Genomic DNA, 27,910 nt, shown 5'->3' on the forward strand with positions numbered 1-27,910 from the left:
CTCTTTCCTAGTAGTTTCATCAGCTACATGGAGCCAGAAAACCAAACTGATATTCCACAATTCATCCTTCTGGGGCTTTCTGAAGAGGCAGAGCTGCAGCCCCTCCTCTTTGGGCTGTTCCTCTCCATGTACCTGGTCACCTTCACTGGGAACCTGCTCATCATCCTGGCCATCACCACAGACTCCCACCTCCACACGCCCATGTACTTCTTCCTCTCCAACCTCTCCTTTGCTGACATCTGTTTCACCTCCACCACCATCCCAAAGATGCTGCTGAACATCCACATGCAGAAAAACGTTATTACTTATGAAGAGTGCATCACCCAGATGCATTTTTTCATTCTTTTTGCAGGCTTAGACAACTTCTTATTGACAGTGATGGCCTATGACCGGTTTGTGGCCATCTGTCACCCACTGCAATATACGGTCATCATGAACCCAAGATTTTGTGGCCTCCTGCTTCTGGCCTGCTGGGTATTGACATTTATGGACTCTCTATTAAATGGTTTATTGGTTTTGAGACTGTCTTTTTGTACAGAATTGGAAATCTCCCATTTTTTCTGTGAACTTAATCAGGTTGTCCACCTTGCTTGTTCCGACACCTTCCTCAATGACATAGTTCTGTATTTAGCAACTGGACTTTTGGGCACTATTCCACTGACTGGGATCCTTTTCTCTTACATGAAGATTGTGTTGTCCATTTTGAAAATTTCATCAGCTGGGGGTAAATCTAAAGCCTTTTCCACTTGTGGATCCCACCTCTCCGTGGTCTCCTTGTTCTATGGTACAGGTCTTGGGGTTTATCTTAGTTCTGCCGCTATTGAAAACTCCAGGGTCACTGCAATAGCCTCAGTGATGTACACTGTAGCCACACCCATGCTGAATCCTTTTATCTACAGTCTTAGAAATAAAGACATAAAGCAAGCCCTAAGAAAACTTTTCAGCTGAGAAACATCCTATATAACAGAAATTCATCCTTAAGTTTAGAGAGCTACTTTTGAAAAACAAAATTCAAAATGATAAAAATCTGCATTATAGTTTCCTTAGTCCTAAATGTGCTTATGTACATAATTAAATCTCCTTAATATTTAAGACAGCATATGAAAAATTGAAGACATAATATAAAATTGTTTCCTGTGTATTTTGTTGAAAATGTATTTACTTTAACTGTCTTCCCAGCAACAGGCAATTTTTTCTCTATACTGCAGGTTTCCTTATGAAGCAACCTTTTCATTACTCGCCATAGCGTAATAACAAAACAATTATGACAAAGGACCCATGCTCATTGTTATTCTGAAACCCTAAAAAAATTGAGACATAAATTCAACAATTCCTATTTTGGAAAACTTTTTTCTTGTGATTACATCTGGCATGAAACTTTTAACCTATCTTGGATTATTGTCTTTACACTGAAATCTTGTTAAACATTTTGAGCATAAAGTTTGTAAACTTGTTCTTATTAAATTATGAAGAGCACTGGTGGTATGTTCAAGTATTGGAAATGGCTCCCAGACCACACTGAGAACCATTCCAACTAAGCACACTGATACCTTTCCAATCAACAAAAAGATGAGCGAATTAAAATACTGAAGTTATTGACTTCCTGTAAACAATTAATCTTCTGCTATCCAGATAGTAGGAATTTTTGTTTTAACTTTTAGTTCAAGACCATTGGTTTCAAGGCCTCTCAATACCTCAATTTGTTCAGCAAACGTATGCATATCTCTTCTTGGCTTCAATGATACTACTAGAAATTTGCCTTTATTGTTTCAAAACAACCCAGTGCTTTCCAATTATGCTTGACCACAAAATTATCTTGACCAAAGCATCTGCCTCACTTTTGCCCTTGAGTGTTTCCTGTAATCTGATCAGCATCTCAAATAATTACATTTGAAACTCATGGTTTTTATGATCCTGGAAATACAGTGCCCTATATTTCCTCTGCACATAGGAAGCAGCTCTGTTTAGTTTTGCGCTACTTGAAAGGCTGGATTTTCAAACCTAGTCAGTGCTCAGAGGGAGAAAAATGAGACAGCATGCTCCCATTTAGATTAGAGTTTTGTGAGAATAGAACTATGTGCTCATATTTATATGTTAAGAATTGAGGTTGTATAAGGACAGTGGACCTCAACTCAAGTACTCTTTTAATACAAGAACACTTTGTTCTAACAATCCAGCATTCTGTGATACTCCTCTTCCTGATATGTTCGCTGAAGACAAAATGGGTGTATAAGCAAATGTGGTAAAGAAAGCTGATGATGTCTGACTATCAAAGATATAGCATCTGGGATCTTACAGGCTTAAAGATAAAACAAGCGGCAATCTAATCCATCAGCAATAAAGCCCACATGAAAGAAGCACATCAGGCTGTGTGATCTTGTGCTTCGATTTGATCTGGTATCAGGCATCTAAGACCCAGAATAACACCATACCCAAGGTGAATTGGGGCACGGGAGGCACGGATATGGAGTGGAGACCCAATGCCGGTCTGTAGACAAGTGGATATCTCCTCACAGAGGGGTGACAGGACAGAGATGAGCCAATCAGGGTGCAGTATAGTATTGATGAAACACACAACTTTCCTCTAGTTCTTTGGTGCTTACTTCACCCTAATCATGACCCTAATTCTACCTTACAAATAAGAACAGACCAGAACATGCACACTGCTACAAATAAGAGCTCAAGACACAGATAATGTAGGATATATAAACCCCTCAGAGCCAAAAATGAGAGGAGAAATACCAGGAGGATCACGGGAGGGTAGGGAGATAAAGGGTTAATTGATCACAATGATTAATCTAGAAAACCCTGCCAGGGGGATGAATAATGGAAAAGTGGGTGAGGGGCATCAGAGGACAATGTAAGATATGATAACTTATCAAGGGTTTATGAGGGGGGTGGGTGGAGGAGGGATAGGGGAAGAAATGGGGAGCAGATATCAGGGGCTCAATGTTTTATTCTTGCCTTTTTCCACCATTCAGCAAATGGTAGCTTGGGGGCTGTTTTCTCTTTGTTGACCTCTGAGTGGAGTTATTCTATGTTGAAGTCTCTTATTTGTGCTTGGCGAGTGTTGTTATGCCCATAGTGGTTTGGCAAGAATATTTTGTAGGGTTAGGTTTCTTTTAACATATTCTTTTTTAACTTGTCTGGGAAGACTCTTACTTCTCCATCTATCTTGATATATAATTTAGTTAGAAAGAGTATTCTTGGTTTTGCGTTATTGTCCTTCAATTTTTGAATATGTTACTCCACTCTCCTCTTCTTCATATTGCCCATTGATAGGTCTGAGCATAGTCTTATTTGTGTACCTTTATAGGTGACTACATTTTCCCCCTAGCTACGATTATGATTTTCTCCTTTCCCCAAAGTTGGATAGTTTAGCTATTATATTCCTTGATGATTTCTTCTAGGGATTCGGTCTAGCTGGTGTTCTTTCAGTCTCCTTAATGGTTGTCTGGTTTTCATTCATTATGCTGGGAAAGCTTTCCTCTAAGGATTCCCTCGCTATTGTTGCTGTTGACTTCTTCATTGTGTCTTGTTCTGGTAATCCAATTATTCTGGTGTTGTTCTTCTTCATAGCATCAGACATAGCTCTCGAGTTTTCATCAGTTTTTCTAATTACCTTCTTTGACTTTCCCGTTTGTTGAAGTCTATCTGATTAGCCTCTAGGTCACTGGTACGATTCTCTTCTTCCTCTAGTCTGTTGGCGAAGTCTGTGAATTTGCTACTGGTTTTTGTAATCTCATCCTTTAGTTCTTGTATTTCCCTTTGGTGAGTGGCCTTTATATCCTCGATCATTTCATCCTTTTTTTATATTGCTTTCCTCATATCCTGTATGATTCTAAGCACAATTCTGAAATTTCTTTCTGCAGCAGGTCAACATCTGCCTCTTTGATGACTGCTATTATGTCCAGGTTTTTGTTTCTCTTATTTTCTTGTTGAAGCAGCTTTAAAAAAATGTGTCATTTTGAGGAACTAAGTGCAATTTTCCTGGGGGTCAAAAAACCCTGTGCTAACTCTTTGGGATGTTGGTATTAATGCTTCTGCAGGCTGCCTATAGCCAACTGCCCTGTGGGGTTGTATTTAACCTGTATCCCATTGGAGTTTCACTCTCATCCTAGCCTATCAGGAAGCTATTGTTTGGAGGGAAAGTTGGATGACCCTCTAACTTGTCAGTCTCTAAGATCATCCTGTGTTGCTCTCTAGCAATCCTTAGGTCTCTGTAAGGGTCATTTGCAGCTATGCAGGCTGACATCTGAAGGAAAATGCTGACCTGGGTGTGGAAGCACATAGCTCAGAGGGTAGGTATTTGATGGTGGTGGGCTGGATCCTGCGCCCAGCTAAAGGCATTATGGACAGACAGGTGGGTGGGAAATAGGGAAATAGAGAGGCAGGGAACACCACACAGGGCAAGGAAAAGGCAGGAAAGAAAGTGCTGGCCTTGGAGAAAGGATCCACCAACACGCAGCAGGAGTGCCTTTTGCTATTTGAGGTATCAAACTTTGACTTCTGGGTAGCTGGCAACAAGGACACTGCAGCCCACCAAGGCGTAGCAGTCAACCTCATGTCAGCTGGGGTCTGACCTGTTTCTGTGGGTGCAGGTAAAAGGGTGGGATTCAGCTTCTGGTTTAGTGAGGTGCCCTGAACTGTCAAGGTAATTAACCAAAAGCTCCAGAACCCCTACTCAGCCCCCAGATTCCCCACTCACCGATCTCCACGGAGCTCCCAATGTGAACCTCCTACCTGATTGCCAGCTTGCCCCAACAGCACAATGTCCTTTTTGAAAATGAATGTAACATCATTTCTAATGATTGTGCTAATCCTGGCTTAATAAATTATGTTATTTTCTAACTCAAAATGGTCAAAACCAGTTCATTTCCACTCACTAATGCCTAGGAGATCTATTTTTATGTGTCCCTTTTCCTTTTTGATAGCTTCCAATTTTCCTAGACTCATACTCTGCACATCCCAAGATCCAGGCACTGACAGAGTTTTGTAGTTGTTTCTTCTAACGCTGAGCTGTGCCCTATCAACAAATGAAGATCCCAAAGTCTCCACTTCCACAGACTTTACTCCATTCACAGCCTTGGTCAAGTCTACTGCAACAAAGAAGCTCCTCTTCAGTCACATTTCAAGTGGCCTTCAATCTGGAGGACCCATCATCCAGTACGATCTCAGATAATGTTCTGCTTCCATTCATTAGACCCTTGGGCACTGACAATGTTTGGAAACTGTGCATAAGGTTTTCAAGGACACTTCTGAATGGGCATCCACTTCCTTGTTCATAAGCTGTTCTTAATTTAGGAACTCCACTGAAACTGGTTCCCTTCTGGTGACCCCGGTGACATTTGAAGTATCAGTGACATTGCTTCCACCATCTCAGCATCACACAAGCCACCACAGTATGACAAAATGACAGACAAATGAGGTCACATGAAATCAGTTCTGTCTGGATGAAAAATTGACCCAACTTACTTGCCCACCACTTTAACCTTAACTCTCAGTTCCAGTAGTAACCACCTTCAATGTCTTTTACAGAAAGCACCTCCTTAAAGACACCACCAACCAAAGCCAAGAAAGAGGTAAGTGGAGCATAGCCAGGTAACAAACACTAAAATGTAGGGCAGAGTGCACATATCCTGGGATACCGACTCTTTAAAGATGGGGCTACAGTAGAAAGGCAGAGAAAAGTCAATTAACAATTGCATTAGTCAAGCCACTGAATAGCTTCCCAGATTGTTCTCATTCTTCTTTCTAACACCAGCCCAAGAAAGGTAAACTAAGAAAAGGTGTATTGGGATTATGTGAAGCTACTGCTGCAAAGAGACTTAAATAGTCGATGATTTTTCAAAAATGAACATTTATTCTCTTCTCTAGTAACAGTTTAGAAGTTAACTGTCTGGATTGGTAGAGGAATTTGGTTCTGAGCATCATGAAGGGACCTAAGTTCTTTCCATGCTGTTGTTCTACTATCCCCTGGGTTATTGTTCTCGAGTGATCAGAACATGGTTGCTATTGGGAAAGGGAGTCCATTGGCAGATTGAATGCTGAGCATAGAAAAGTGGAGAGAAGGGATGTATCTACTCACTGTATGAGATTCTAGGTGGTACAGGTTGTGCTCAGTTTCTAATCCACCTAAAAGTACCACAGGAGAAAAATGCCTGATGATTTACTTTTGTTAAGATTACAGCCAAGAACCCCCTATGGAATGGCTGTGCTCAAGAACACATGGTTCGTATGTGAGTAGGAATCTGCTATACAGCAACTAACAAGAACAATTTTACAATCGTTTTCTTAGAGGCAGGTCGTAAAGCAACCCTGGATTTTTGATAAGCAGATTGATCCAAGGTTCCAAGAACCTACAGCCTAATAGACTGAGCTTGTCTCCTCCTCTCTCTACCCTCTACCCTCACACTGCACTTGTTGTTGTTGTTGTTGTTGTTTTTAGGTGCCATTGAATTAATTTGGATCCATAGTGACCCTATGCACACAGAACTAAGTACTGCTAGGACCTGTGCCATTCTCACAATTGTTCCTATGCTTGACCCCATTACTCTAGCCACTGTATCAATACATCTCTTTGAAGGCTTTCCCCCCTTTCTGCTGCCCCTCTACTTTACCAACCATGATGTCCTTCTCCACGGACTTGTCTCTCCAGACAGCATGTCCAAAGTATGTAACGTGAAGTCTGGCCGTCTTTTCCACTAAGGAATGCTCTAGCTGTACTTCTTCCAAGACATATTTATTTGTCCTTTTGACAGTGTATGATACTTTCAATGTATTTCTTCAGTCTTCCTTATTCATTTTTGAACTTTCACATGCAAAGGAAACAAGTGAAAATACCAAAACTTGGGCCAAGCACACCTTATTCATCAAAGTAATCCCTCTGCTTTGCACCATTCTAAAGAGTAAAGAAACAGAATTATTCAATGTAATGCATCATTTGAGTTGCACATTTCCAGTGAAATTCTTCCTGCCTTGCCCTCCCCAACTTCCAGGCCTTTATACATATGGTTCCCTATTAAAACTCCCTTTTCCAGTTCCTCACTTGACTACCTGCCTTCCACTCTTCTTTGTTCACACCTCAGTTCACACTCCCCTCATCTGGGTTAACACCCCGTATATAGTGTCCCTAAGATGGGGCAACATGGAGGTTAGAAGTGAGGATCCTGGAGTCCTTCTTGCTGGGAGACAAATCCTTGCACCTCATTAGCCAGTGGCGTTTAGGCAAAATGACTTAACTTCTCTAGAATTATAACGTGGGGATGACAATGGTGTCCCCTTCCTTGAGTGGATTGGAAATAATGTAAGGCTTCAGCACAGTGCCTGATCCAGAGTAAAGGTTCCACCCACATTATCTCTTACTAATTGCTGCAGACTGAAGACACTGACAAGATGCAAGCCCCTTGAGGGCAAGGGCAACAATAAGCCCACACTAGGAGATCAACAAATGTTCATGGAAGTAATGTATAATATACAACCATGTGGTTAATGTGAATCTTTCATTATAAAAATGCCTTGTCAAGAAAATATCACTCCAAAGTCATTGTGCTGAGTCAGCTACTACAGTTGTAATTCTGAATGGCAATTCTTTCAGCACTTACTCTGTACAAATGCTTATAAGTCAAGAATACATCAGTAGTCACTTTGAGGAGAGAGATATGTCTTACATATCAGCTAAAAGCAGGGAGAGTACTTTTAAAATAGAAATTTCAAGGCAAAGTTTCCAGGAAACCTTGGTGAATTTAAAGAGTAGAACATTCAAAAGGTATACTTGAAGTCTGGTAATGAAAGCATATTGTCCCTGGCTATCAAAAAGAATAACATCTGGAAGCTCATCTGTAGATGATTAGACATCCCCACAGAGGGGTTATAAGGAATGGACAATTCAACCAGGATGTAGTATAGCTCTGATGAAACACAGATCATTCCTCTCGCTCCCAACTTCTTCCACCCTGCCACCATCACGACTCAGTTCTACCTTACAAATCTGGAGAGAGCAGAGTAATACACACATCGATACAGATAAGAGCTCTCAAGACATGAAATTCAGGACTCCCACTCCTCAGGAACAGAAGTGGAAGTAGCGATATCATGACAGTGGGGGCGGGGTGAGGGGAGGTCAAGGAAAGAAGGGAGAGAAAAAGGGAACCCATCACAATGTTGGATGTAGAACCCCCATGGGAAGGAAAAACAGGAAAGTGGGTGAAGGGAGATAATGGACTGTGTAAGACATGAAATAAGAATAATAATATATAATTGATCAAGGATTCACTAGGTTGGGAGAGTAGGGAAAGGAGCAGGGGAAAAGAGGAACTGATACAAAAAAGCTCAAGTAGAAATAAATTGTTTTGGAAATGTTGATGGCAATGTATGTACAAGTGTGCTTTATACTATGGAATAATGGATGGTTATAAGATTTGTAAGAGGCCCCAACAAAATGAGTATTTTTTAAAAAAATGAATATCGTCTGGGGCCTTAAAGACTTGTCCTCAAACAAGCAGCCATTTGCGCAAGGCATTAACTAAGTCCACATGAAAGAAGCACACCAGCCAATGCTTATAAATAATAAAATTTAGGTTCATAGAAGGAAATTGTATCAGAGCTTAAATTATGAGTATCAGTTTTCAGAACACTATGGATGACAATGGAAGGCTCAAATCCATTTGCAGTGTCCCTGCATGTATTAAGCCTCTGTGACTCCCATCTGACCACCGTCAGGGATGTGAATAACCTTCCTAGCAGACGGAGAGCACTGTGAACTTGGTAATAGAAGATGTTGTTGGGTTAAAATGTCATGCCTCATCATTTGATCTCCCTTTTGACTCATTTTGAAGCTAGTCCACTTTTGTTTGTAAGCGAAGAGGAAATCCTTGTAGGTGGGGATCCCGTCTAGCCGTGGTCCAGGGATGGGAATGACCTGGCTCTCGGGCAATGGAAAGCGGATTGCTGCAGGATCAGTGAGGTTAAAATCTAACACCTTATTATGTGTTCTCCTTTTGACCCATTTTTAATTTGTTCTGATTTTGAATATTTCCTCAATTCCTTCCAGTTGAATTTGTTCTCTGCTTATTTTGTTATTGTTGGGTTTGTTTGTTTGCATTTGGTTGTTTGTTTGGGGGGAGGGAGGTGCTGGGTTTTTTGTATGCTTTCCAGGATGTAAAATTTAGGATAGGCAAATCTATAGAGACAATAACTTGATTAATGGCTTATTAGGAGTGTGGGAGGGGTGGTTGGAGGGTCAGGGGAGCTAGTCGTAATGAGTACAAGAAGAAAGAAAATGGTCTGGATCTGATTGTGATGATGATTGAACAATTATTTTTGATATGGCTGAATGAATGAAGTGTACAATATGTGAATTTCATGTTACTAAAACTATTTTAAGGTATACTTGAACCTCAGTTCCAGAAGTTCCTCCAACCTCTTCAAAATGTTATTCACTTGATAACTCTTTGGTGTGGTAGCATATTCTCTTAAATGTGTTCATTCAATTGATGAATATTTATTGAGCACCTACTATTTGCCAAGGACAGCCCTGTGCTTGTTGGACACCATCAAGTCCATTCCAACTGACAGCAACCCTATGGGACTGAGTTGAACTGCCTGTAGGATTTCCATGGCTGTTATCTTTACAGAGGAGTCTGGTTACTCAGTGCCTAAGAACTTGGCTGCCAACTGAAAGGCTAGTGATTCCAATCCATCACCGACTCCAGCGGAGAAAGATGTGGCAGCCTTGGAAATCCTGGAGAGCAGTTCTACTCTGCCCAGAGGGTCACTATGAGTTGCCTATGAGTCTGAATTAATTCATCAGCAGTGGGTTTTCATCTTTCCGGGAGCAAATTGAGCACTTAATCATTGCACCACCAGGGCTTCTTCAGGCTAATGTAACTGCTAAGAAACAGCTGAGAAGTAAACATGGTTCCCACATTCATGGGACTTACTGTCTAGCATCTCAGTGTGCACACAAATTCCCAGGAGACCTTGTTACAGTGCAGAGTTCGAATCAGTCCACCTGGGCAGGGGCTATGTTCCTGGTCGTCTATAGGCTACCACGCGATGCTGACTGTGCTGGTTCCAGGACACGTTCTGAATACAAGGACATGAGAACCTGCATAAAAAGTATTTCGATTTTCCTGTATCACAGTGATATAAACTTCCCTTTAGCCCTTCATCCTTCTCCTGCTACTGGCTTGCCTTTTCTTTTCTTTCACAGACTAATTTCTGGGTTGAAAATGGGCAGGCAAATATTTCCCCAAATTAAGAGGAAATCTATATAGACTTTCTTCATTACTATAGCTCTGTTTCAGAGTTTCTCAATCTAAATATAAGCATTACTCATGCTCAGACTCGATAGTTCTCTGTGATGAGGCTATCGTGTGCATGGAAGAGCATGGAGCAGCTCCCCTGGCCTTTACCCCTAGGTGTCAGGAGCACTCCCACCCCAGTTGTTACATCTAAAATTGTGTCTAGCCATGGTCCTTATGAGGACCACTGGTTTATTTTTACCAGCCTTGCCTCTTCACTCTTGGTAAAAGACATCGTTAACATTTAACCTTTACATAATGTTGACCACGCACAGACATTGTCCTAGTGTTGTTGTTGTTAACTGCTGTAGATTCACCCCTAACTCGCCGTGTCCTCGTGCAGAATGGAATGAAACACTGCCCAGTCATGTGCTATCCCCATGGCTGGATACAGATGGGACTGCTGTGATCCAAAGGGTTCCATTGGCTGGTTTGGGGAAGTAGATTAACATTTTTTCCTGGTCTGTCTTAGTCTGAAAGCTCCCCTGGAATGCTGTTAGCATCATAGTAACACGCACACCTCCATTGGCAGACAGGTGGTGGTGGTCCTTGCGGTGCACTGTCCAGGATTGAATCCGGGTCTCCCGAATGAAGAGCAAAACTGTTACAACTGAACCATGACTGCTCCCTCTAGAAGTATCATTTTATTAGGGGCTCATGCAACTCTTATCACAATCCATACATACATCAATTTTGTCCAGCACATTTGTATATATGCTGCCATCATCATTCTCAAAACACCTGCTTTCTACTTGAGCCCTTGGTATCAGTTCCTCATCTTTCCCCTCCCTCCCCGCTCCCTCTCCCCCTGAACCCTTCATAATTTATAAAGTATTATTGTTTTGTCATGTCTTACACTGTCCTATGTCTCCCTCACCCACTTCTCAGCTATCTGTCCCCCAGGGAGGAGGCTATATGTAGACCTTGCAATCTGTTCCCTCTTTCTCCCTCACCTTCCCTCCACCCTCCCGATATCGCCACTCTCACCACTGGTCCTGAGGGGTTCATCTGTCCTGGCCTCCCTGTATTTCCAGTTCCTATCTCTGCCAGTGTACATCCTCTGGTCCAGCTGGATATGTAAGGTAGAACTGGGATCATGACAGTGGGTGGGAGGAAGCATTCAAGAACTAGAGGAACATTTTAAATTTCATCATTGCTACACTGCACCCTGACTGGCTAGTTTTTTCCCCACAGCCCTTGTGCAAGGGGATGTCCTATTTCCCTCGGATGGGTCCTGGATCCCCACTCCACAGTCCCCCTTATTCACAATGCTATGATTTTTAGGTGGGTCTTTGATGCCTCATACATGATCCCTTCGATATCTTGTGATAGCACATGCTGGTGTGCTTCTTCCATTTGGGCTTTGTTGTTTCTCAGTTAGATGGCCCCTTGTTTATCTCCCAGCCTATAGGACACCAGATTCTATATATTTTGGCAGCCAGGCACCATCCACTTTCTTCACCACATTTACTTATGCACCCACTTTTTCCTCAGCAATCGAGTCCGGAGAGGCTGGTATGCTTCTTCCATGTGGGCTTTGCTGTCTCTCAGCTAGATGACTGCTTGTTTATTTTCAGGTCTTTAAGACATCAGGTGCTATATCTTTTGGTAGCCGGGCACCATGAGCTTTCTTCACCACATTTGTTTGTGCATCCATTGTCTTCAGCAATTGTGCCAGGAAGGTGAGCATCTTAGACTGCCGAATTGTTAGAACAAAGTGTTCTTGTGTTGAGGGAGTACTTGTGCAGGGGCTCACTGTTCATCCGTTTTCTTAATATTCAACCTATAAATATATGTACATCGATCTATTTCCCCCTCATTGTATATAAATATATTTACATCTTTATATGCCTGTATTTAAATCTCTATGACTACCCTTTGCCTCCTAGTTCTTTCCTCTATTTCTTTGTACTTTGCTCTTGTCCCACTATCATGTTCTGCCTTCATTTGGGTTTTAGGAATTCCTCTCAGTTACATTGCCCTTGATCCAGCCCTGCCAGACCTCCCACACCCTCGTCAACACTGATCTTGGATCACTTGTTGTTCCCTTGTCCCTAGGTTTGTTAACACCCACTTCCTTTCCCCCGCCTCCCCTATTCCCATGTATGCCTGGAACTGTCACCCCGTTGTTCTCTCTTCTGGCTTGTTTATTCTGCCTATCTCTTCCAGGTAGACATGCTATGTACCATCACAAGACTGAGTACAATGAAGCAACAACAGAAAGTAAAACAATAGCTACAACAACAACACACACACACACAAAAACATAAATAGTTCAGGGTCTATTTGTTGTCCTTTACAAGTGTTTTCCAGTGGAGTCTGATGGAGTGCCATGCCCTGGCACCACCTCTATCCCTGGGGACTTCACTGCTCTGCTCCCCCAGCTGCTCTGCTGCACACCCCCAGTGGCTGGCTTCAGTGTAGTGAGCTCAGGGCAGGCACAGTTCCGGCCCTGTGTCTCTAGTGTTGTCCCCAATGGTGCTATGGGTCAATGAGGAATGCTCCCGAGGTGAGGCCGGCCATGTGGTCATCTCTGTGCAGGAACATTGTCCTCAGGGCTTGGTGAGCCAGGTTGTGCTTCACTTTTTTTCCCCCCCTATCCTCCTTCATTGGCTCCTGTATGCTCTGACCAGACCAGTCCCTCATCTTGAGCTGTAGCTTCAGTGCTGTCCTCTGAAGTGAATTCTTCTTGGGGGGAGAATGGTGCTGTCCACTTAGTTGGCAATGGGCCAGCCCCTCAGGCTTCTCTAACTGTTCCTTGCTTCATGTCAGTGTGTTGCGTTCTTGTCTTGGAGCTCCAGGTTTTAGTCTGGTCTCTCTTTCCCTGTGGAGACAATCAACACCCTCCCCCTGTGTGGGTTAGTGCCCTGTTCCCCAGGCATCAAACATCTTTCTTTCCCCCTCACTTTTACTGGGCTACCATATGTATCCCTGAGTTTAGTCTGTCCCCTGCCATATTACCTGGACCTCACCCCAGGGATGTATAGCATCATCTTCCCTATGCCCCTTTTTAATTTTTTTACTTTACCTCAGCGGACTAATGTAGTACTTGTCCTTTTGTGCTTGGCTTACTTCAATTAGCGTAATTTCCTCCAGTTCTTCCCATGTGGCGATGTGCTTCATGCGTTCATCACTGCTTTTTAGGGATGCGTAATACTCCATTGTATGTATGTACCAGAGTGTTTTAATCCATTTGTCTGTTGATAGGAATCTGGGCTATTTCCAACTCCTTGCAATTGTGAACTGTGCCGCGACGAACATTGGGGCACAAATGTCTGGTCATGGTTTATTTTTTGTCTCTTCTGGATATATGCCCAATAGGGGGATTGCTGGATCATATGGTAGCTCAATTTCCAACTGTTTTAGATATCGCCAAATCGATTTCCATAATGGCTGTACATACCTACAGGTCCACCAGCAGTGGACAAGAGTTCCTATCTCTCTGCATCCCCTCCAACACTTGTTACTTTCTGATTGCTTGAATTGGGCTATCTTTGAGGGTGTTAGGTGGTATTTCATCGTTGTTTAAATTTGCATTTCTCTTATGGCTAGAGATCTGGAACATTTTCTCATATATTTATTGGCCATATGGATTTCGGCCCTTGAGGAACTCCTGCTCAGGTCCTTTGCCCACCTCCTGAGTGGACAATTGTTTTTTTTTTCCTTTTTTTTGTTTTTCTTGTTGTAGGTTTGCAGAGTATTGTAGATTTTAGTAATAAGGCCTTTGTCTGATGTGTCATTGCTAAAGATGGTTTCCCATTCTGTGGTGTCTCATTCTCTTGGTGAATTATTTCAATGTACATAAGTGTTTTATTTTTAGTATGTCCCACTGGTCAATTTGTACCTCCTCCGTGTTGGTGTCCTTCCAGATTTCTGATAGCCTATGTAATCCCTGTGTCAAGGTTCTCAGGTTAGACCCAATTCCCTCATTGATGGCCCTAATAGTTTGGGGTTTGACCTCAAGGTCTGTGATCCACCTTGAGTGTATTCTTGTGTATAGAGTGAGGGAAGGGTCTTGTTTCATTTTTCTGCAGCTACGTTTCCATTTTTTTCAGCACCATGAATTGAAGAGGGCATCCGCTTCCCATTTGATATTGGGCCCCTTATCAAAGATCAGTTGTCTGTATGCTGATGATTTTTATTTCTGTGTTTTCAATCCTCTTCCATTGGTCTGAATATCTGTCGTTATACCAGTACCACACTGTTTTGACCACTGTGGCTGTGTAGTAGGTGCTGAAATTGGGTAAAACAAGCCCTCCGACTTGGTCCTTCTTGAGGAGTTCTCTGCTAATTCCCGGTTTCTTCCCTCTCCATATGAAGTTGGTTATCTGTTTTTCCAACTCTTTGAAGAAAGATGCTGGAATATGGATTGGGATAGCATTGAACTTATATAGTGCCTTGGATAGAATTGACATCTTTACAATATTGAGTCTGCTGATCCACAAGCATGGGATCTCCTTCCATTTGTTGAGGTCATCCTTGGTTTCTTTTAATAGTGTTTTGTAGGTTTCCTCATACAGATCTTTTGTTTTTTGAGTCAGGGATATCCCTAGATATTTCAATTTGTGTTTGGTTCTGTGCCCTTGGCCGATGTGTATAGTAGTGCAATAGACTTCTGTTTGTTGATGTTGTAATCTGCTACTCTGCCATATTCCTCTATTGTTTCCAGTACTCCTCTTGTGGAACTTTTAGGATTTTACATATATAATATCATGTCATCTGGGAGTAATGATAGTTTTTCTTCTTCCTTCACCAGACGAATACCTTTGATGTCCTTTCTTTGCCTTATATTGTTAGCCAGGACCTCCAGCACAATGTTAAATAGGAGTGGGGACAAGAGGCATCCTTGTCTAGTCCACTTTTTCAGAAGACTTGATCTCATCTTTTCTACATGTCTACCACATTGGTGTTGGTTTTTCATATATAGCTTATGTTATATTGAGGAATTTTCCTTCCATTCCTATCTTCTTGAGTGTCTTAAACATGAATTGGTGTTGGATGTTGTTGAGTGCTTTTTCTGCATCTATTGATATTATCATGTGGCTCTTTTATTTTTTCATTTTAATGTAACAAATAATATTAATGATCTTTCGTATGTTGAACCATCCCTGCATCCCTGGAATGAATCTCACTTGGTCGTGGTGAATTATATACTATTGTATTTGGTTGGCTAGTGTTTTGTTAAGGATTTTTGCATCAATATTCATTAGGGAAATTGGTCTGTAGTTCTCAATTCTTTCCCAGTTTAGGTATCAGAGTTACACTGGCTTCATAGAAGGAATTTGGAAGTTTGCCACCTTTTTCTATGTTCTGGAAGAGTTTGTGTAGGATTGGTGTCAGTTCTTCCCTGAATGTTTGATAGAATCCACCAGTATATCTATCTGGTCCCGGTGACTTTTTGGTTGGTAATTCTTTGATAGCCTTGTCTATTTCTTCTATTGATATGGGTCTGTTGAGGTTCTTGATGTCCATTGGGGATAATTTAGGGAGGGATTGTCTTTCTAAGAATTCATCCATGTCCTCCAAGTTTTTTAATTAATTGGAGTACAGTGCTTCATAGTACTGTTAATTATCCTTTTGATTTCACTATGGTCCATTGTAATATTCCCTCTTTCATCCCTCATCCTTGCTATTGAAATATGTTCCTTCCTTCCTCTGATCAAATTCGCGAGAGGTTTGTCGATGCGATTTATCCATTCGAAGAATCAACTTTTAACAGCATTGATATTTTTCCATAGTTTTCTTATTTTCTCTCTCCTGAATCTCAGATCTAGTTCTTATTATTTCTTTTCTTTTTCTGTTAGTTGGATTTTCTTGCTGACTCCACTCTAGTTGGTGTAAATTTTGTGCCAGTGTATCAATCATAAGCCTCTCCTCCTTTTTATGTGTACATGTAATGCTGTGTAGCATCTCTTAACTCACTGAATTCTCCCCCAAACCCCACAAGGTAGGATTACTGCCCCTATGTCAAAATAAGGAAACGGAGACTCAGAGTGACTGAATGGCTTGCCTAAGATCACACACTGGTGAAGGGTAGACCCAGAAATTAAGTCCAGGTCAGCTTCCCAGAGCCTGCTTTCTTATTTTCTGTTGTCCCTCAGCACGGGGATCATAGCAGAGTGGATTTATTTTATTCTTTTGTCTTCAAAGCTACAATGGGTAATTAACCAAGTTGAAGTACTTGTCACTAATAACACTCTGTGGGACAAAAGAGAGAAGACAGAAGTTGCATCCATGGCCACATCCATTCTCCAAAATGTGGAATTACGTGCTCTGGAAACTGCTCTGAAGTCCCCAGATAAAAAAGTACAGAACATCCACAGCAGTTCAATAGGTAAGATAACAATCGAGCCTGGTGCACAATGGGCACTGTCACTAGAAGGACTCTGGATAAGCAATTACCACAACAGACACACACAAATACACTGGATGGGTCCTTTTATATAAACTCCTCGATAACACAGATTAATTTATAGTGACAGGAAGCAGATCAGTAGCTGTCAGGTATAGGAAAGGGTAGAAGGATGACAAAGGGGCAGGATAAATATTTGAGAAACTGATGAGGGAAATGTTTATATCTTGACTGTGTGGAAGTTGCTGGGTGAATACACATCACAGAACTTATCCTAATGTGCACTTTAATTAAGTGCACATTGTTACGTTTAAATTACAGCTTACTAGCCATGTCTTCTTTAATTTAAAAATGTTTTTAAGGCCACCAATACGTCCCATTTGTGGTCTCTAATTTTGGCTTGAAGGTAGGATTTTGAAACTCTGGTGCCTATCCTTACCCAGGGCGTTCCTTGGGTGGAAGAATGCTAGAAACATGATTCTCAGGATTGAGATACAGCATTGTTTGCTTAATCAATTCCTTCTTATCCTACATTCAGGTAATTTCCCATGTTTCACCATTGTCTAAACAGCCATGATCCTTCTTGTAGCGATGTCTGTCCTCTTGTCTTTAATTGCTTTCTGAAGTAAGGCCCTAGAAATGAAGGCATTGCTTCAAAGGTGCTATGTAGAAAACAATGGACGGTTCCTGGAAGTAAAGTCTTTCTGAAGTTCTGGACCACACTTTTCCTATCTGTGAAATGGAATTGTAGAAATATTATAAGATTGACACATATATGGCCCTTCACTAAGAACCTGGCCCATCCCAGATGTTCAGTAGATGTGGGCTGTTCATGTTGGTGATGCAGTTTTAAGGCTCTTTGTGGCATCAGTAACTGGCCTGTTGCTCATCTTACCAGCCATTGAAACTCGAGTTGTTGGGAATAACTGCTCTGAAGAAAGAAAGACACTCAGCTTGCAGACCCAGATGAACACACTGGACATCCTGTGCGATGACGTGGTCCAGGGAAACGTGCAAGGTACATGTGACAGATGCTTTTTCTTCACACAGGTCAATAGCATCATTTGGTTTTTTCTTTATTTTTGTTGTTCTTCTTCTTGGTCTGGATATTGGTTTTGGTTTTTGTCATAATATGACCACCAAAGTAAACCAGTCATTCATAACCCAGGGACAAGCAGAAAGAGACTCAGTAATTTCATATCAGACAGAAATTACTATAAATTTGATTATGGTGAATCAAACCATGGTAAAATATGATCCTTGGTCAGTTGACCTCCCTCTTGACCCAACCTGAATTTGCTCTAGGCTTAAATATTTCTTGCTTGTTCCCTGAAAGAAATTTCTTCTCTAGATTTTAAAATGTTGTTGGTGGTCTTTTTGCTCTTAGTCTTTATTTTTTATTTCATCTTTATATTATTATTATTTCTGCTTCAATTTGCTTTTGCTTTGTTATTGTTTCTGTTAGGTTTCCCGGTTTATGAAGGAGTGGCTGCATAGAGACAGTAACTGATGCGATGGTTTATTGGGAGAGAGGTGGGGTCAGGGAATGAGTGGAATTGGGGAGCAAACCATGAATGCAGGAGGGGATAGGGGTCAATAGAACTGATTCTGATGATGGATCTACAACTCTTTTAAAAAGCAATTTAACTATGGACATGTATGATGAGAATATTCTATCAAGAAATGTACTACAAAAGAAGCCAAGTGACACGTGGTTATTAACATGGGTGAAGGAGGAAGAGTCCTTGCTTAAGGGTCATGAGTTTATGTTAATGGTGGTGGAAAGCATATCAATAATGTTTGTACAATATGAAGAGTATAATCACTGACACTGACTTATACATGCAGTAGTTTTGGATTGGAGACTGCTTTGTTGTGTATATTTTGGCCACAGTTTTAAAAAATATTACCCAACTAACAATGAGTACATGGAAGAAGAAAATGTTCTAAAATTGAATGTGGTCATGATTGTACACCTCTTCTTGTTATGGTTGAACTATTGAACTGCATGCTGTGTGGATGAAGTTCCAAACAACTGTTTTTCTTAGGAAAAGAAAATTACGTAGTAGTATATGATTTAAAATATCATGTACATAAATATTGTATGCTATTAAAATAAGTCAAAATAGGGCAGTCCTCTGCTTGAAATCCCTCAATAGCTTCCCTCTGAGCTTAAATTAGAAGCCCTTGAGACATTTGCCTCAGCTGCCCCATCTCCTCACTGCCCTCATCTCCTTCCACTCTCCCCCTGGTTTGCTCTGCTTTGACCACACAGGCTTCCTTGCTGCTCCCCGATTCTCCCCCAGCCATGGGCAGCTCTGTTGCATCCTCCGTGGTTTCTAGGGGTCAAAATTGATTCCCTGGCATACAACATCTGAGAACCCTCTGAAACCGCAGCCTCCCGCCTAGCTCTGTCCCCTTCCCCAGCTTACTTTTCTCAATAGAAATAAACACTCACTGATATACAGTATATGCCTTTATTTATTTATATCTGTCTTAGTATTTTTATCTGCATCAGAGTGGAATATCCATAAGAGGAGACACTCAATTTGTTTTGCCCTCCCTCACAATGTATCCCTAGAATAGTGCCTATAACATTAATGACCTTAGATTCTAAACAGTGTTGAATAAACGATGTCTATATTTGTTATTTCCAAATAGATTATTTCTTTTCAGTTTGGATTTATATAAGTGTGTATAGAACAGAAATTATTAGATAAATAGATCATAGAAAGATACATGTAAGCCAACATTAATAGATTTTTCCTCGTGTCCAGACTCAGCATTATATTTAATCCAAGTGAAATGCAAAACCATCTCTATGAGTCTCAAAAAACAAGTCTGTCTTTATTGAAGTCTCTTCAAGAGGCAGCATAGGAGAAGGATGGGACAGCATCACACAAGACTTAACCCATCTTCCTACAAACCCCCTTTACAGCAGACGCATCTCGCCTCTTTTCCTCCCTCAAAATTCCATCTGCTTCTCTCTTGCCCCTCCTCTCAACACTTTGTCATTTCCTTGGAAGGAGCGCTGGCTGCAGAATGGTTAGGTTTGGACTACTAACTGCAAAGTCTGCAATTTGAAACCAGTGCCTTTGCAGGAGAAAGATGGGCTTTCTACTCCCATAAAGAGTTACAATCTCAGAAACTCACCGAGGCAGTTCTACCCCGCACTATAGAGCCTCAACAAGTCAGAATTGACTCAATGGCATTGAATTTTGTTTGGTTGGGGGGTGGGGTGTTGTTTGTTTTTGTAAGGTTAGATCTGTGGCCTTTCTTCTGTAAATCAAATTAGTCTCACTTCATTTTTTCCACTTCTCATTCAGGGTCAAAACCCATTCACGGCTACACAACGTCTGACTCAGAATCTGGGAGAAGGAGAGACACTATGATTACCTCTACATATGTTGACCAATACACTGTGTGTCTGTTATGTACATCTACAGATAAACAACTCTCCCTATAGAAGTGTGTGTGTAAGAGAGAGAGAGAATGAGAGAGAGTGTGTGAATATATATTATACACGTGGACCCTGGGTGTTACAAATAGTTAAGCCAAAAGTTGGGCAGTTCAAACCCACTGACAGGTGTCTCAAACAACAGGCCCGGTGATCTGCTTCCAAAGACTCATAATCTTCAAAACTTTGTAAAGAAGTTCTACTCTACACACATAGGATTGTCCTGAGTTAGCATTGACTCAAAGGCAGCAAATATCGGCAACGTACATACATACATAGAGATGAGGAGAGTATGTGAGGAAATTACATTTTCTTTTCATTCAATTTTTCCATGAAGTGCTTTGACATATATCACACGGTGACCCAACATAATGCAGAAATTATTAGACACTATCATTAATATCACAATATCACCTGCAAGTAAAATTTTGTTGAAGATAATTTTAAAACAGTCACAGCAGTCCAAGGACATGGAGGTGTCAGAAATTTTCAGAAGGAACGAGGGAGATTATTGCTGACCTCCAAAGGAATTTGGCTTTAGGCAGAGAATACCAGAAAAAATTTTATTTGGGGTTCACTGACTGAGGAGAGGGATTTGACTTTATGGATCATAACAAATTATAGATAAAATTGAAGAGAATGGAAATTCCAGAACACTTCATTATGTTCATGCAGAACTCATATATAGACCAAGAGGCAGTCATTCAAACAGAACCAAGGGGGTACTGCATGGCTTAAAATCAGGAATGGTGTGTGTCAGGGTTGTATCCTTTCACTGTCCTTATTCAATCTGTATGCTAAGCAAATAAGATGGAAACTGAACCATATGAAGAAAACAGCATCAGGATTGGAGGGCGCCCCATTGACAATGTGCAGATGACACATCCTTGCTTGCTGAAAGCAAAAAGAACTCGAAGCACTTACTGATGAAGATCAAAGACTACATCCTTCGGTATGGACCGCACCTCAACATAAAGAAAACACAAGCTTTCACAACTGGACCAATAAGTAATATGATCGTGAGGTCATGATCATGAGATAAAATTAAGGTTGCTTGGGATTTCATTTCACTTGGATCCACGATGATCAACACTTGTAAATGTAGTCAATAAATTAATCAATCATCCCCTTGGGAAAATCTGCTGCACAAGATCTCTTTAAGGTGTTGAAGAGCAAAGATGTTACTTTGAGGACTAGGGTGCATCTGAACCAAGACGTGGTATCTTCAATGACGTCATGTTCACGTAAAAGATGAGCAATATATAAAGAATTGACGTATTTGAATGATGGTATTGGTGCAGAATATTGACTATGGAATGACAGAAGAAGAGACATGTCTTAAAGGAAGCGTAGCCAGAATACTCTTTAGAAGCGAGATGGAAAACCTTCATGTCCCATACTTTTAACATGGTATCCAGAGGGATCAGTCCCTGGTGAAGGACGTCAGGCTTGGCAACATAGAGAAGGTCAATAGGAAGGCTCTCGACTGGAGGGATTGAAACAGTAGCTGCAACGATGAACATAAAAACAAATGTGAGGATGGTGCCAGACTGGACTATTGTTTGCTTTGTTGTCTACAGAGTAGCTGTGAGTTGGAACCAATTCAATGGCATCTCACAACAGCAACATGTTACACTTAAATATCCTTCTACAACAAGATAAAACCATGAATCTCAAGAAAATGTAAATAACTGCATGTCAATATTCATGGACAACTCACCGATTAATGAGGCAACCAGTAAAATGTTAAGAATAATTTTGAGTAGCGATACCAGAGGGTAAGAGGAAGGTGGGAGGAGAAAGGGGGAACCAATGACAGTGACCTACATATAACCTCCTCCCAGGGGGGTGGACAACAGAAAAGTGGGTAAAGGGAGACGTTGGTCAGTGTAAGACATTAAAAAGTAATAATAATTTACAAATTCTCAAGGGTTCATGAGAGAGGGAAGGAGGGGAAAAATTAGGAGCCCATTCCAAGGGCTCAAGTAGAAAGAAAATGTTTTGGAAATGATGATGGCAACATATGTGCAAATGTGCTTGACACAATGGATGGATGGATGGATTTTGATAAGAGCTGTACGAGCCCCCAGTAAAATGTTTTTTTAAAAAGAATAATTCACTAGCAATTTGAAGAACAGATAAAATACATATTCATATATATACATAGAGAGACAATGAGGACTGTTGAGATACTTCGCTAACTGATGCAACACTGATTAATATTCTGTAGGACAATGGAATATTTGGTGTTACCTTTTCTCTGGAACAGAAAGAAACCATATACATATCTACCAAGCAAAATGCATTTGCACCTCCAGAGAGAACTGTTCACACTTCTATTAGTTTCCTACACACCCGCCTCCGTGCCTACAGAGTTATAACCTGGCAATAGAAAATCAAGGGTGAAAACTCCGACAGAATCTGATCCTCCCAGGAGGCCTACTGGACAGTGCTCTGTTCTCTATCGAAGACACCCAGTGACATCGTCTCCCCATTTTTAGATCTCAGATGACTTCCCTATATGTAATGTATAATGTATATTTGGAAATGTATATTGATTTATATAGCGTTTTACATCCAGTTCAACACCGATTATCTCACAGTAGCTGAATTATATAAGACTTGTGGAATTTCATTTTGTTCTTTCTATCACACAAATTTTCTAATTTAATTTGATAATAAATGGCGGTGTAGCAAGCCATGTGCGACTCCACAGGAGTTGAAAAAATGGACCACATTTGCTTGTAGCAGTAGGGCCAAATCCTGATGACATTGTCAGTTAACGTGACAAAGGCAAGTTGCAAAAGGATACACAAAATTATGGGCATGTTTGAAACACATAAAGCATTATGTGTCATTTTGTAAACACACATAGTAAAATTATGAAAGCATTCATGCACAGGCTAAATTCCAATTTGAATTCTATGCTTACCTCTGGAGAAGGAAGAAAGAGAAACAAAGTAATAGGAGCCATATCTAAACATTTCACTTCTAAACATTTCATATCTAAAACAATTCTTTTGAAAAGAATTCTGAAGACAAGACGTCAAAATGTAAATATCCTTACATCTGAGTATAGAATGTCTAAATTTGTTTGGTATATTTTTCTGCATGCTTGAAGCATCCTTTAAACTGTTTGAAGAAGAGAAAAGGTGTTTGTTTAAAATTAACCTTTTACTGTATGGCTGGCACTATGCTGGCAGCCCTGTCCTCCCAAAATGAAGTCTCCTCTCCAGTCACGGCCCTGAGGAGGGTTATAGTCTGTGGGGAAAATTGGGTTAAGTTTACATGAGGCAGTCAGTTGGCACAGCTATACAGGCATTCAGAGAAAGTGATATAGGTGTTCAGTGATACAGGCATTCAGTGATACAGGCTTTATAGGCGTTCAGTGATATAAGCGTTCAGTGATATAGGCGGTCAGTGATATGAGCGTTCAGTGATATAGGCATTCAGTGATATAGGCATTCAGTGATATAGGCGGTCAGTGATGTGGGCATTCAGAGACGGGAGCAGCAGAGCTGATGAACTGGTTTGACCCCGTCTTGTAGGAGGAGGTGGACTTGAGTACGAAGAGCATGCACGAAAGCTTGAACTTCGTGGGCAGCCCCTAAGCACAGAAGGAGATCGGGGAGGCTTGGCAAGTGTAGAGTATCCAGGTCCCGTTTAAGGGGTGGTGGACAGGAAGGACAGATGAAAAGGTGAACCACTGTTTCTTTCCTCAGGTCTCAATGCAGTTGCCTTTATTTCATATGCTTCTCTGGGGGACATCATCAATGCAACGTTTTCAAAAGAGATGAATGAGAGCAGTCGACTCTCCCTGAACTCCCAGGTAGTGAGTGCTGCCATTGGACCCCAAAGAAACACCTCTTCCTCCAAGTCTGTCACTCTGAGTTTCCGGCACACGAAGGTGGGTCAGAACTGCAGTGTGGTCTTGCTGGGGTTTCAGGGAGGTCGACTGAAAACTTGTACATGTCTCAGAGAGTGCTTCCAGAACTACACCACCCAGAATGGCAACCACAAATTCTCTGGCTCTGGAGCACTGGAACATAGCTATTCAAACCGAGATAGGCTCTGAGTGTAAGACACACCCCGGATTTGAAAACTCAAATATATTTTTTAAAGAATGTAAAATAACTCATTAATAATTTAAATGTTATCTACACATTAGAAAGAATACTTTGAAGATTGCAGATTAAGCAAAAGGTACTCTGAAAATTAATCTCACTAGTTTCTTCTTACCTTTTTTAATGTGGCCAGTGTACATTTTAAATTAATAGGTGGCTCACATGATGCTGTTTGAAAAACATAGTAGATGCAATTATTCTGTCTACAGGTACTTCATAAATGTGTGTGATTTAACTTGAGATTCAGAGAAGCCTGATGGTGGCATAGCAGCTTACATATTGGGCTGCAAACCACAAAGTCAGCAGTTCAAAACCAGCAGCCACTGTGCGGAGAAAGATGAGACTTTCTACACCCGTCAACAATTATGGTCTCAGCAGTTCTCATCTGTCTTGTAGGGTTGCTGAGTCAGGATTTATGTATTTGATGGCAGTGGGTTTTGAGATGAAACTCAGTGACCAAAAAAACTTTCTTTTAATCCATTTCCCTTTTTCCTTCTCTGTCTGATCTCTTAGAACAGCCAGACGCATATACGATAGAATTGGTCGGCTTCGTTTCCCTTGGGCTCTGTTAAAAACAGTTCCCTGGAGACATGTAGGGTTCCTCTCCCTAGAACATAAAATCTAGGTTTGGGATTTTTCTTGTGTGTCATCAGACTTGCTGCCTGATAAGTAATCTGGGAACGGCCCAGTGGGTGATCAAAGGAAATCAGGCCCCAAACAAGAGAGCATCCGATCGTAGTCTGGGCCCTCTGGACTGATGCTCTGGAAGGCCAGGGAACGAAGACATCAGATGGAAGCTTATTCTACTCTCTTTCCTCAGGACCTTTCTTCCCTATACCACCTTGTCCTTGTGTCCTTGAATATTGTGTTGTGGGTGTCGGGATCACAGTAGGTGTACAGAGACCAGGGAAATCGGGCTGGCTGAGAGAATCTTTGGGGGAGAAGATGCTACAATCAATGAAACCTAAAATCCTGGCTCCAAGAAAGTTGTAGCCGTGTTTCCAGTTATGCAGACCCCAACAGAGCTGCCCCTACAGTGGCGAGCGTCTGAGCCAAAACAGCAGGCTCACTTGAAATCAAAATCACCCGGGTGACACCTCGTCCACAGTGTTCAACGGGGCAACCAGGCAGACGTGGACTTGGAGAATCATCCCTCCTATGGAAGAAGATTCTATTTCATTTTATTTTCAGATGAAGCCCAATAGCAAGAAGGTTTTCTGTGTCTACTGGGAAAGCTCAGGAGAAGGTGGCCACTGGACCACGGATGGCTGTTTCCTGATAGCCGTGAACGAGAGCCACACTGTATGTAACTCCACCCACCTGTCCAGCTTCGCTGTCCTCATTGCCATCACAAGCCAGGTAAAGTGTAAATGCTTAATTCTTCTGTTACATACTTTGTGAGCAACTCTGAGAAAACAGTAAGTACTATAAAGGAAATAATAATAAATTTTAAAAGCAAGTGACTAGAGTGACGGGGGAAATATATAACTTTATATCATGTAACCAGAGTAGGGTTCTCTAAGAACTAAATATTTGAGCTCCTTTTTAAAAATTATTTTGAAATATTTGAATTTTTTAAGTCAGTACTCACACATAAGAACAATGGTGAAGATGGTGCTGGATAGAATAGTGCTTTCTTCTGTTCTACATAGGGTTGGTGTGTCATTCTGGGTAGATTAGGAAAAAAATTCACAAGCATGCATATGTGTATAAGAAAGAGCTTTATATATAAGAGCAGTTGAATATTGAGAAAAAACATCCCAGCCCAGTCCAGATCAAGTCCATATGTCTGGAATTAGGCCACATGTCCAATACCAATCTATAAAGTCCTCTTCAGACTCACAAAATACAGTCAATGAAGCCAAATACACGAAGATCACAGGCCAGTGGGTGGAAGGTCTTGTGGATCCATTGGCAGTATTAGCATCTCAGTGCTGGTGTGGGTCTTCGTGGCTCCTCCAACTCCATGGCGCTAGCATAGCTCCATGTGTCATGGCAGCAGGAATATCAAGCAAAGAGTCTGTGTGCCCAGCCTCCAGCAAGCTATTTATCTCTGTATTGTGACCTGATTGACAGGCTAAATTCCACCCATTTGCCCTTAATAGTCTCAAATTGGCACCAGATTATGCAACTACCACAGGAAGTGAGTTGGTTTTAGAGTTTCATGAGTCAAAATTGACTCAAAAGCAACAAACTTCCATTTTTTGTAAGTTTGAGGGCAAGTAGTCTGTCTGGGAAATGATCCCAGACCCTATCAGCCAAAGAGAAGGGAAGAGATGGAGCCGAAGGAAGTGGAGAGAGTGTGAAAGGGCAAGTCACCACCGTCAAAGAAAAGCTTTGACCAGTAAGTCTGCTGGGGTTACCAGGATGTATTGTGTGAGAGCTGTTCCTAAACAGAGGGCACCCCCAAAAATGAAGGTTACACTGTTTGGCTCATTAATGACATTTTGTTTTCCTTTTGTTTGGGGGAATTTGGTCACTGAAATCTAAGCTCAATTGGATGAATGTTGCCAAGTATTACGGATAAGTATTGCTGACAAGTGCTACTTGGTGCTGATAAGGAAAACTTGCCAGAGTTTTGATTCTACTTGCACCTATTGTTTCTTGTACACAACCTTATGACGGATTTTTGTTTGGCTCTTAGCTTAGCAAAGCCATTTTAACTCTTGATCCATATATATGTGTGTGTATACACACACACACACTTAACATCATCCTATGTAACTGGGCTCATCCCATTGAATCACTCTGGTCATAGAACAGACCATGCACCACAGTGTCATCTCACCTGAGAGCAAGGTTGCTGGAGTACTTTTCTACCAGTTTCTCAACTGTTATTACTTGAGTGTAGCTTTCAGGGACACTTCTGGCTTGCTCTGGCAAGTCCAAGTCTAGGTGGCTGAGAAATGGGTGGAACTTGGAGAGGATCATGGAATGGTCCTACTCCATAGGGCTTTCTTTCAAAATCTCTTCGGGAGCAAAATTTAGTCCAAAAGACTTTTCTCACACGCTCCATCATCAAGCTTCCCTGCTGTGTTTGGGATACATCACTGAGAGACAAGGAGCCCTGGTGGCATACACAGTGGGTTACACATTGGCCGTTAACCCAAGGATCACCAGTTCAAAACTACCAGCAACTCCCAGGGAGAAAGACGAGGCTTTCTGCTCCTATAGCTATTTAGAGCCTTCAAAACTCACAGGGGCAGTTCTACTCTGTCCTATAAGGATGATATGTGTCAGAATGCACTTGATGGGGTGTGGGTTTTTTGAGTGAGTTATCCTACGAGGGGAACCATCATTTCAGAGCAAGGAGGCTACATGCGAATGCCTTTTTGCTCCCAGGAGGAGGATCCTGTGCTGACTGTGATCACCTACGTGGGGCTGGGCCTCTCCCTGCTTTGCCTGCTCCTGGCAGCCCTCACCTTCCTCCTGTGCAAAGCCATCCAGAACACCAGCACCTCCATCCACCTGCAGCTCTCACTCTGCCTCTTCCTGGCCCACCTCCTCTTCCTCACTGGGATTGACCAAACTGAGTCTGAGGTACGGCAATGTCCCAAAGGCCTCCCTGTCCTGTCCATGAGATGCAGGGCCCATGGAGTCGTGCTGTTCTTGATGCCCTGGTAAGCGTTCCTCAGTCCAGGGAGAGTTGGAAAGGTTCATGCCAAGGTGGGAA

The 27,910-nt window shown here is 41.6% G+C and overlaps 2 protein-coding genes across 2 annotated transcripts in view; both read left to right on the forward strand.

Annotated features, from left to right (window-relative positions):
• LOC142432117 (olfactory receptor 7A17-like) lies at nucleotides 1-948 on the forward strand. Its single transcript, XM_075537219.1, has one exon. It carries the CDS (start codon nucleotides 28-30, stop codon nucleotides 946-948), a length of 921 nt encoding a protein of 306 aa, XP_075393334.1. The 5' UTR covers nucleotides 1-27.
• Nucleotides 949-16,523: 15,575 nt separating this feature from the next.
• Nucleotides 16,524-27,910, forward strand: part of LOC142450165 (adhesion G protein-coupled receptor E3-like) — a 41,996-nt gene continuing 30,609 nt past the window's right edge. Inside the window, 5 exon segments of the mRNA XM_075551824.1 lie at nucleotides 16,524-16,638; nucleotides 17,555-17,674; nucleotides 23,836-24,020; nucleotides 25,429-25,596; nucleotides 27,580-27,777. Of these exon segments, the coding sequence (XP_075407939.1) occupies nucleotides 16,539-16,638; nucleotides 17,555-17,674; nucleotides 23,836-24,020; nucleotides 25,429-25,596; nucleotides 27,580-27,777 (771 nt within the window). The 5' untranslated portion in view covers nucleotides 16,524-16,538.

This window comes from Tenrec ecaudatus, chromosome 1 (assembly GCF_050624435.1).
Source record: "Tenrec ecaudatus isolate mTenEca1 chromosome 1, mTenEca1.hap1, whole genome shotgun sequence".
Taxonomy (NCBI): Eukaryota; Metazoa; Chordata; class Mammalia; order Afrosoricida; family Tenrecidae; genus Tenrec; species Tenrec ecaudatus.

Bases quoted from the DNA above. Each gene is read 5' to 3' on its own strand.
- LOC142432117 (XM_075537219.1), top strand. From the start codon at position 28: ATGGAGCCAGAAAACCAAACTGATATTCCACAATTCATCCTTCTGGGG.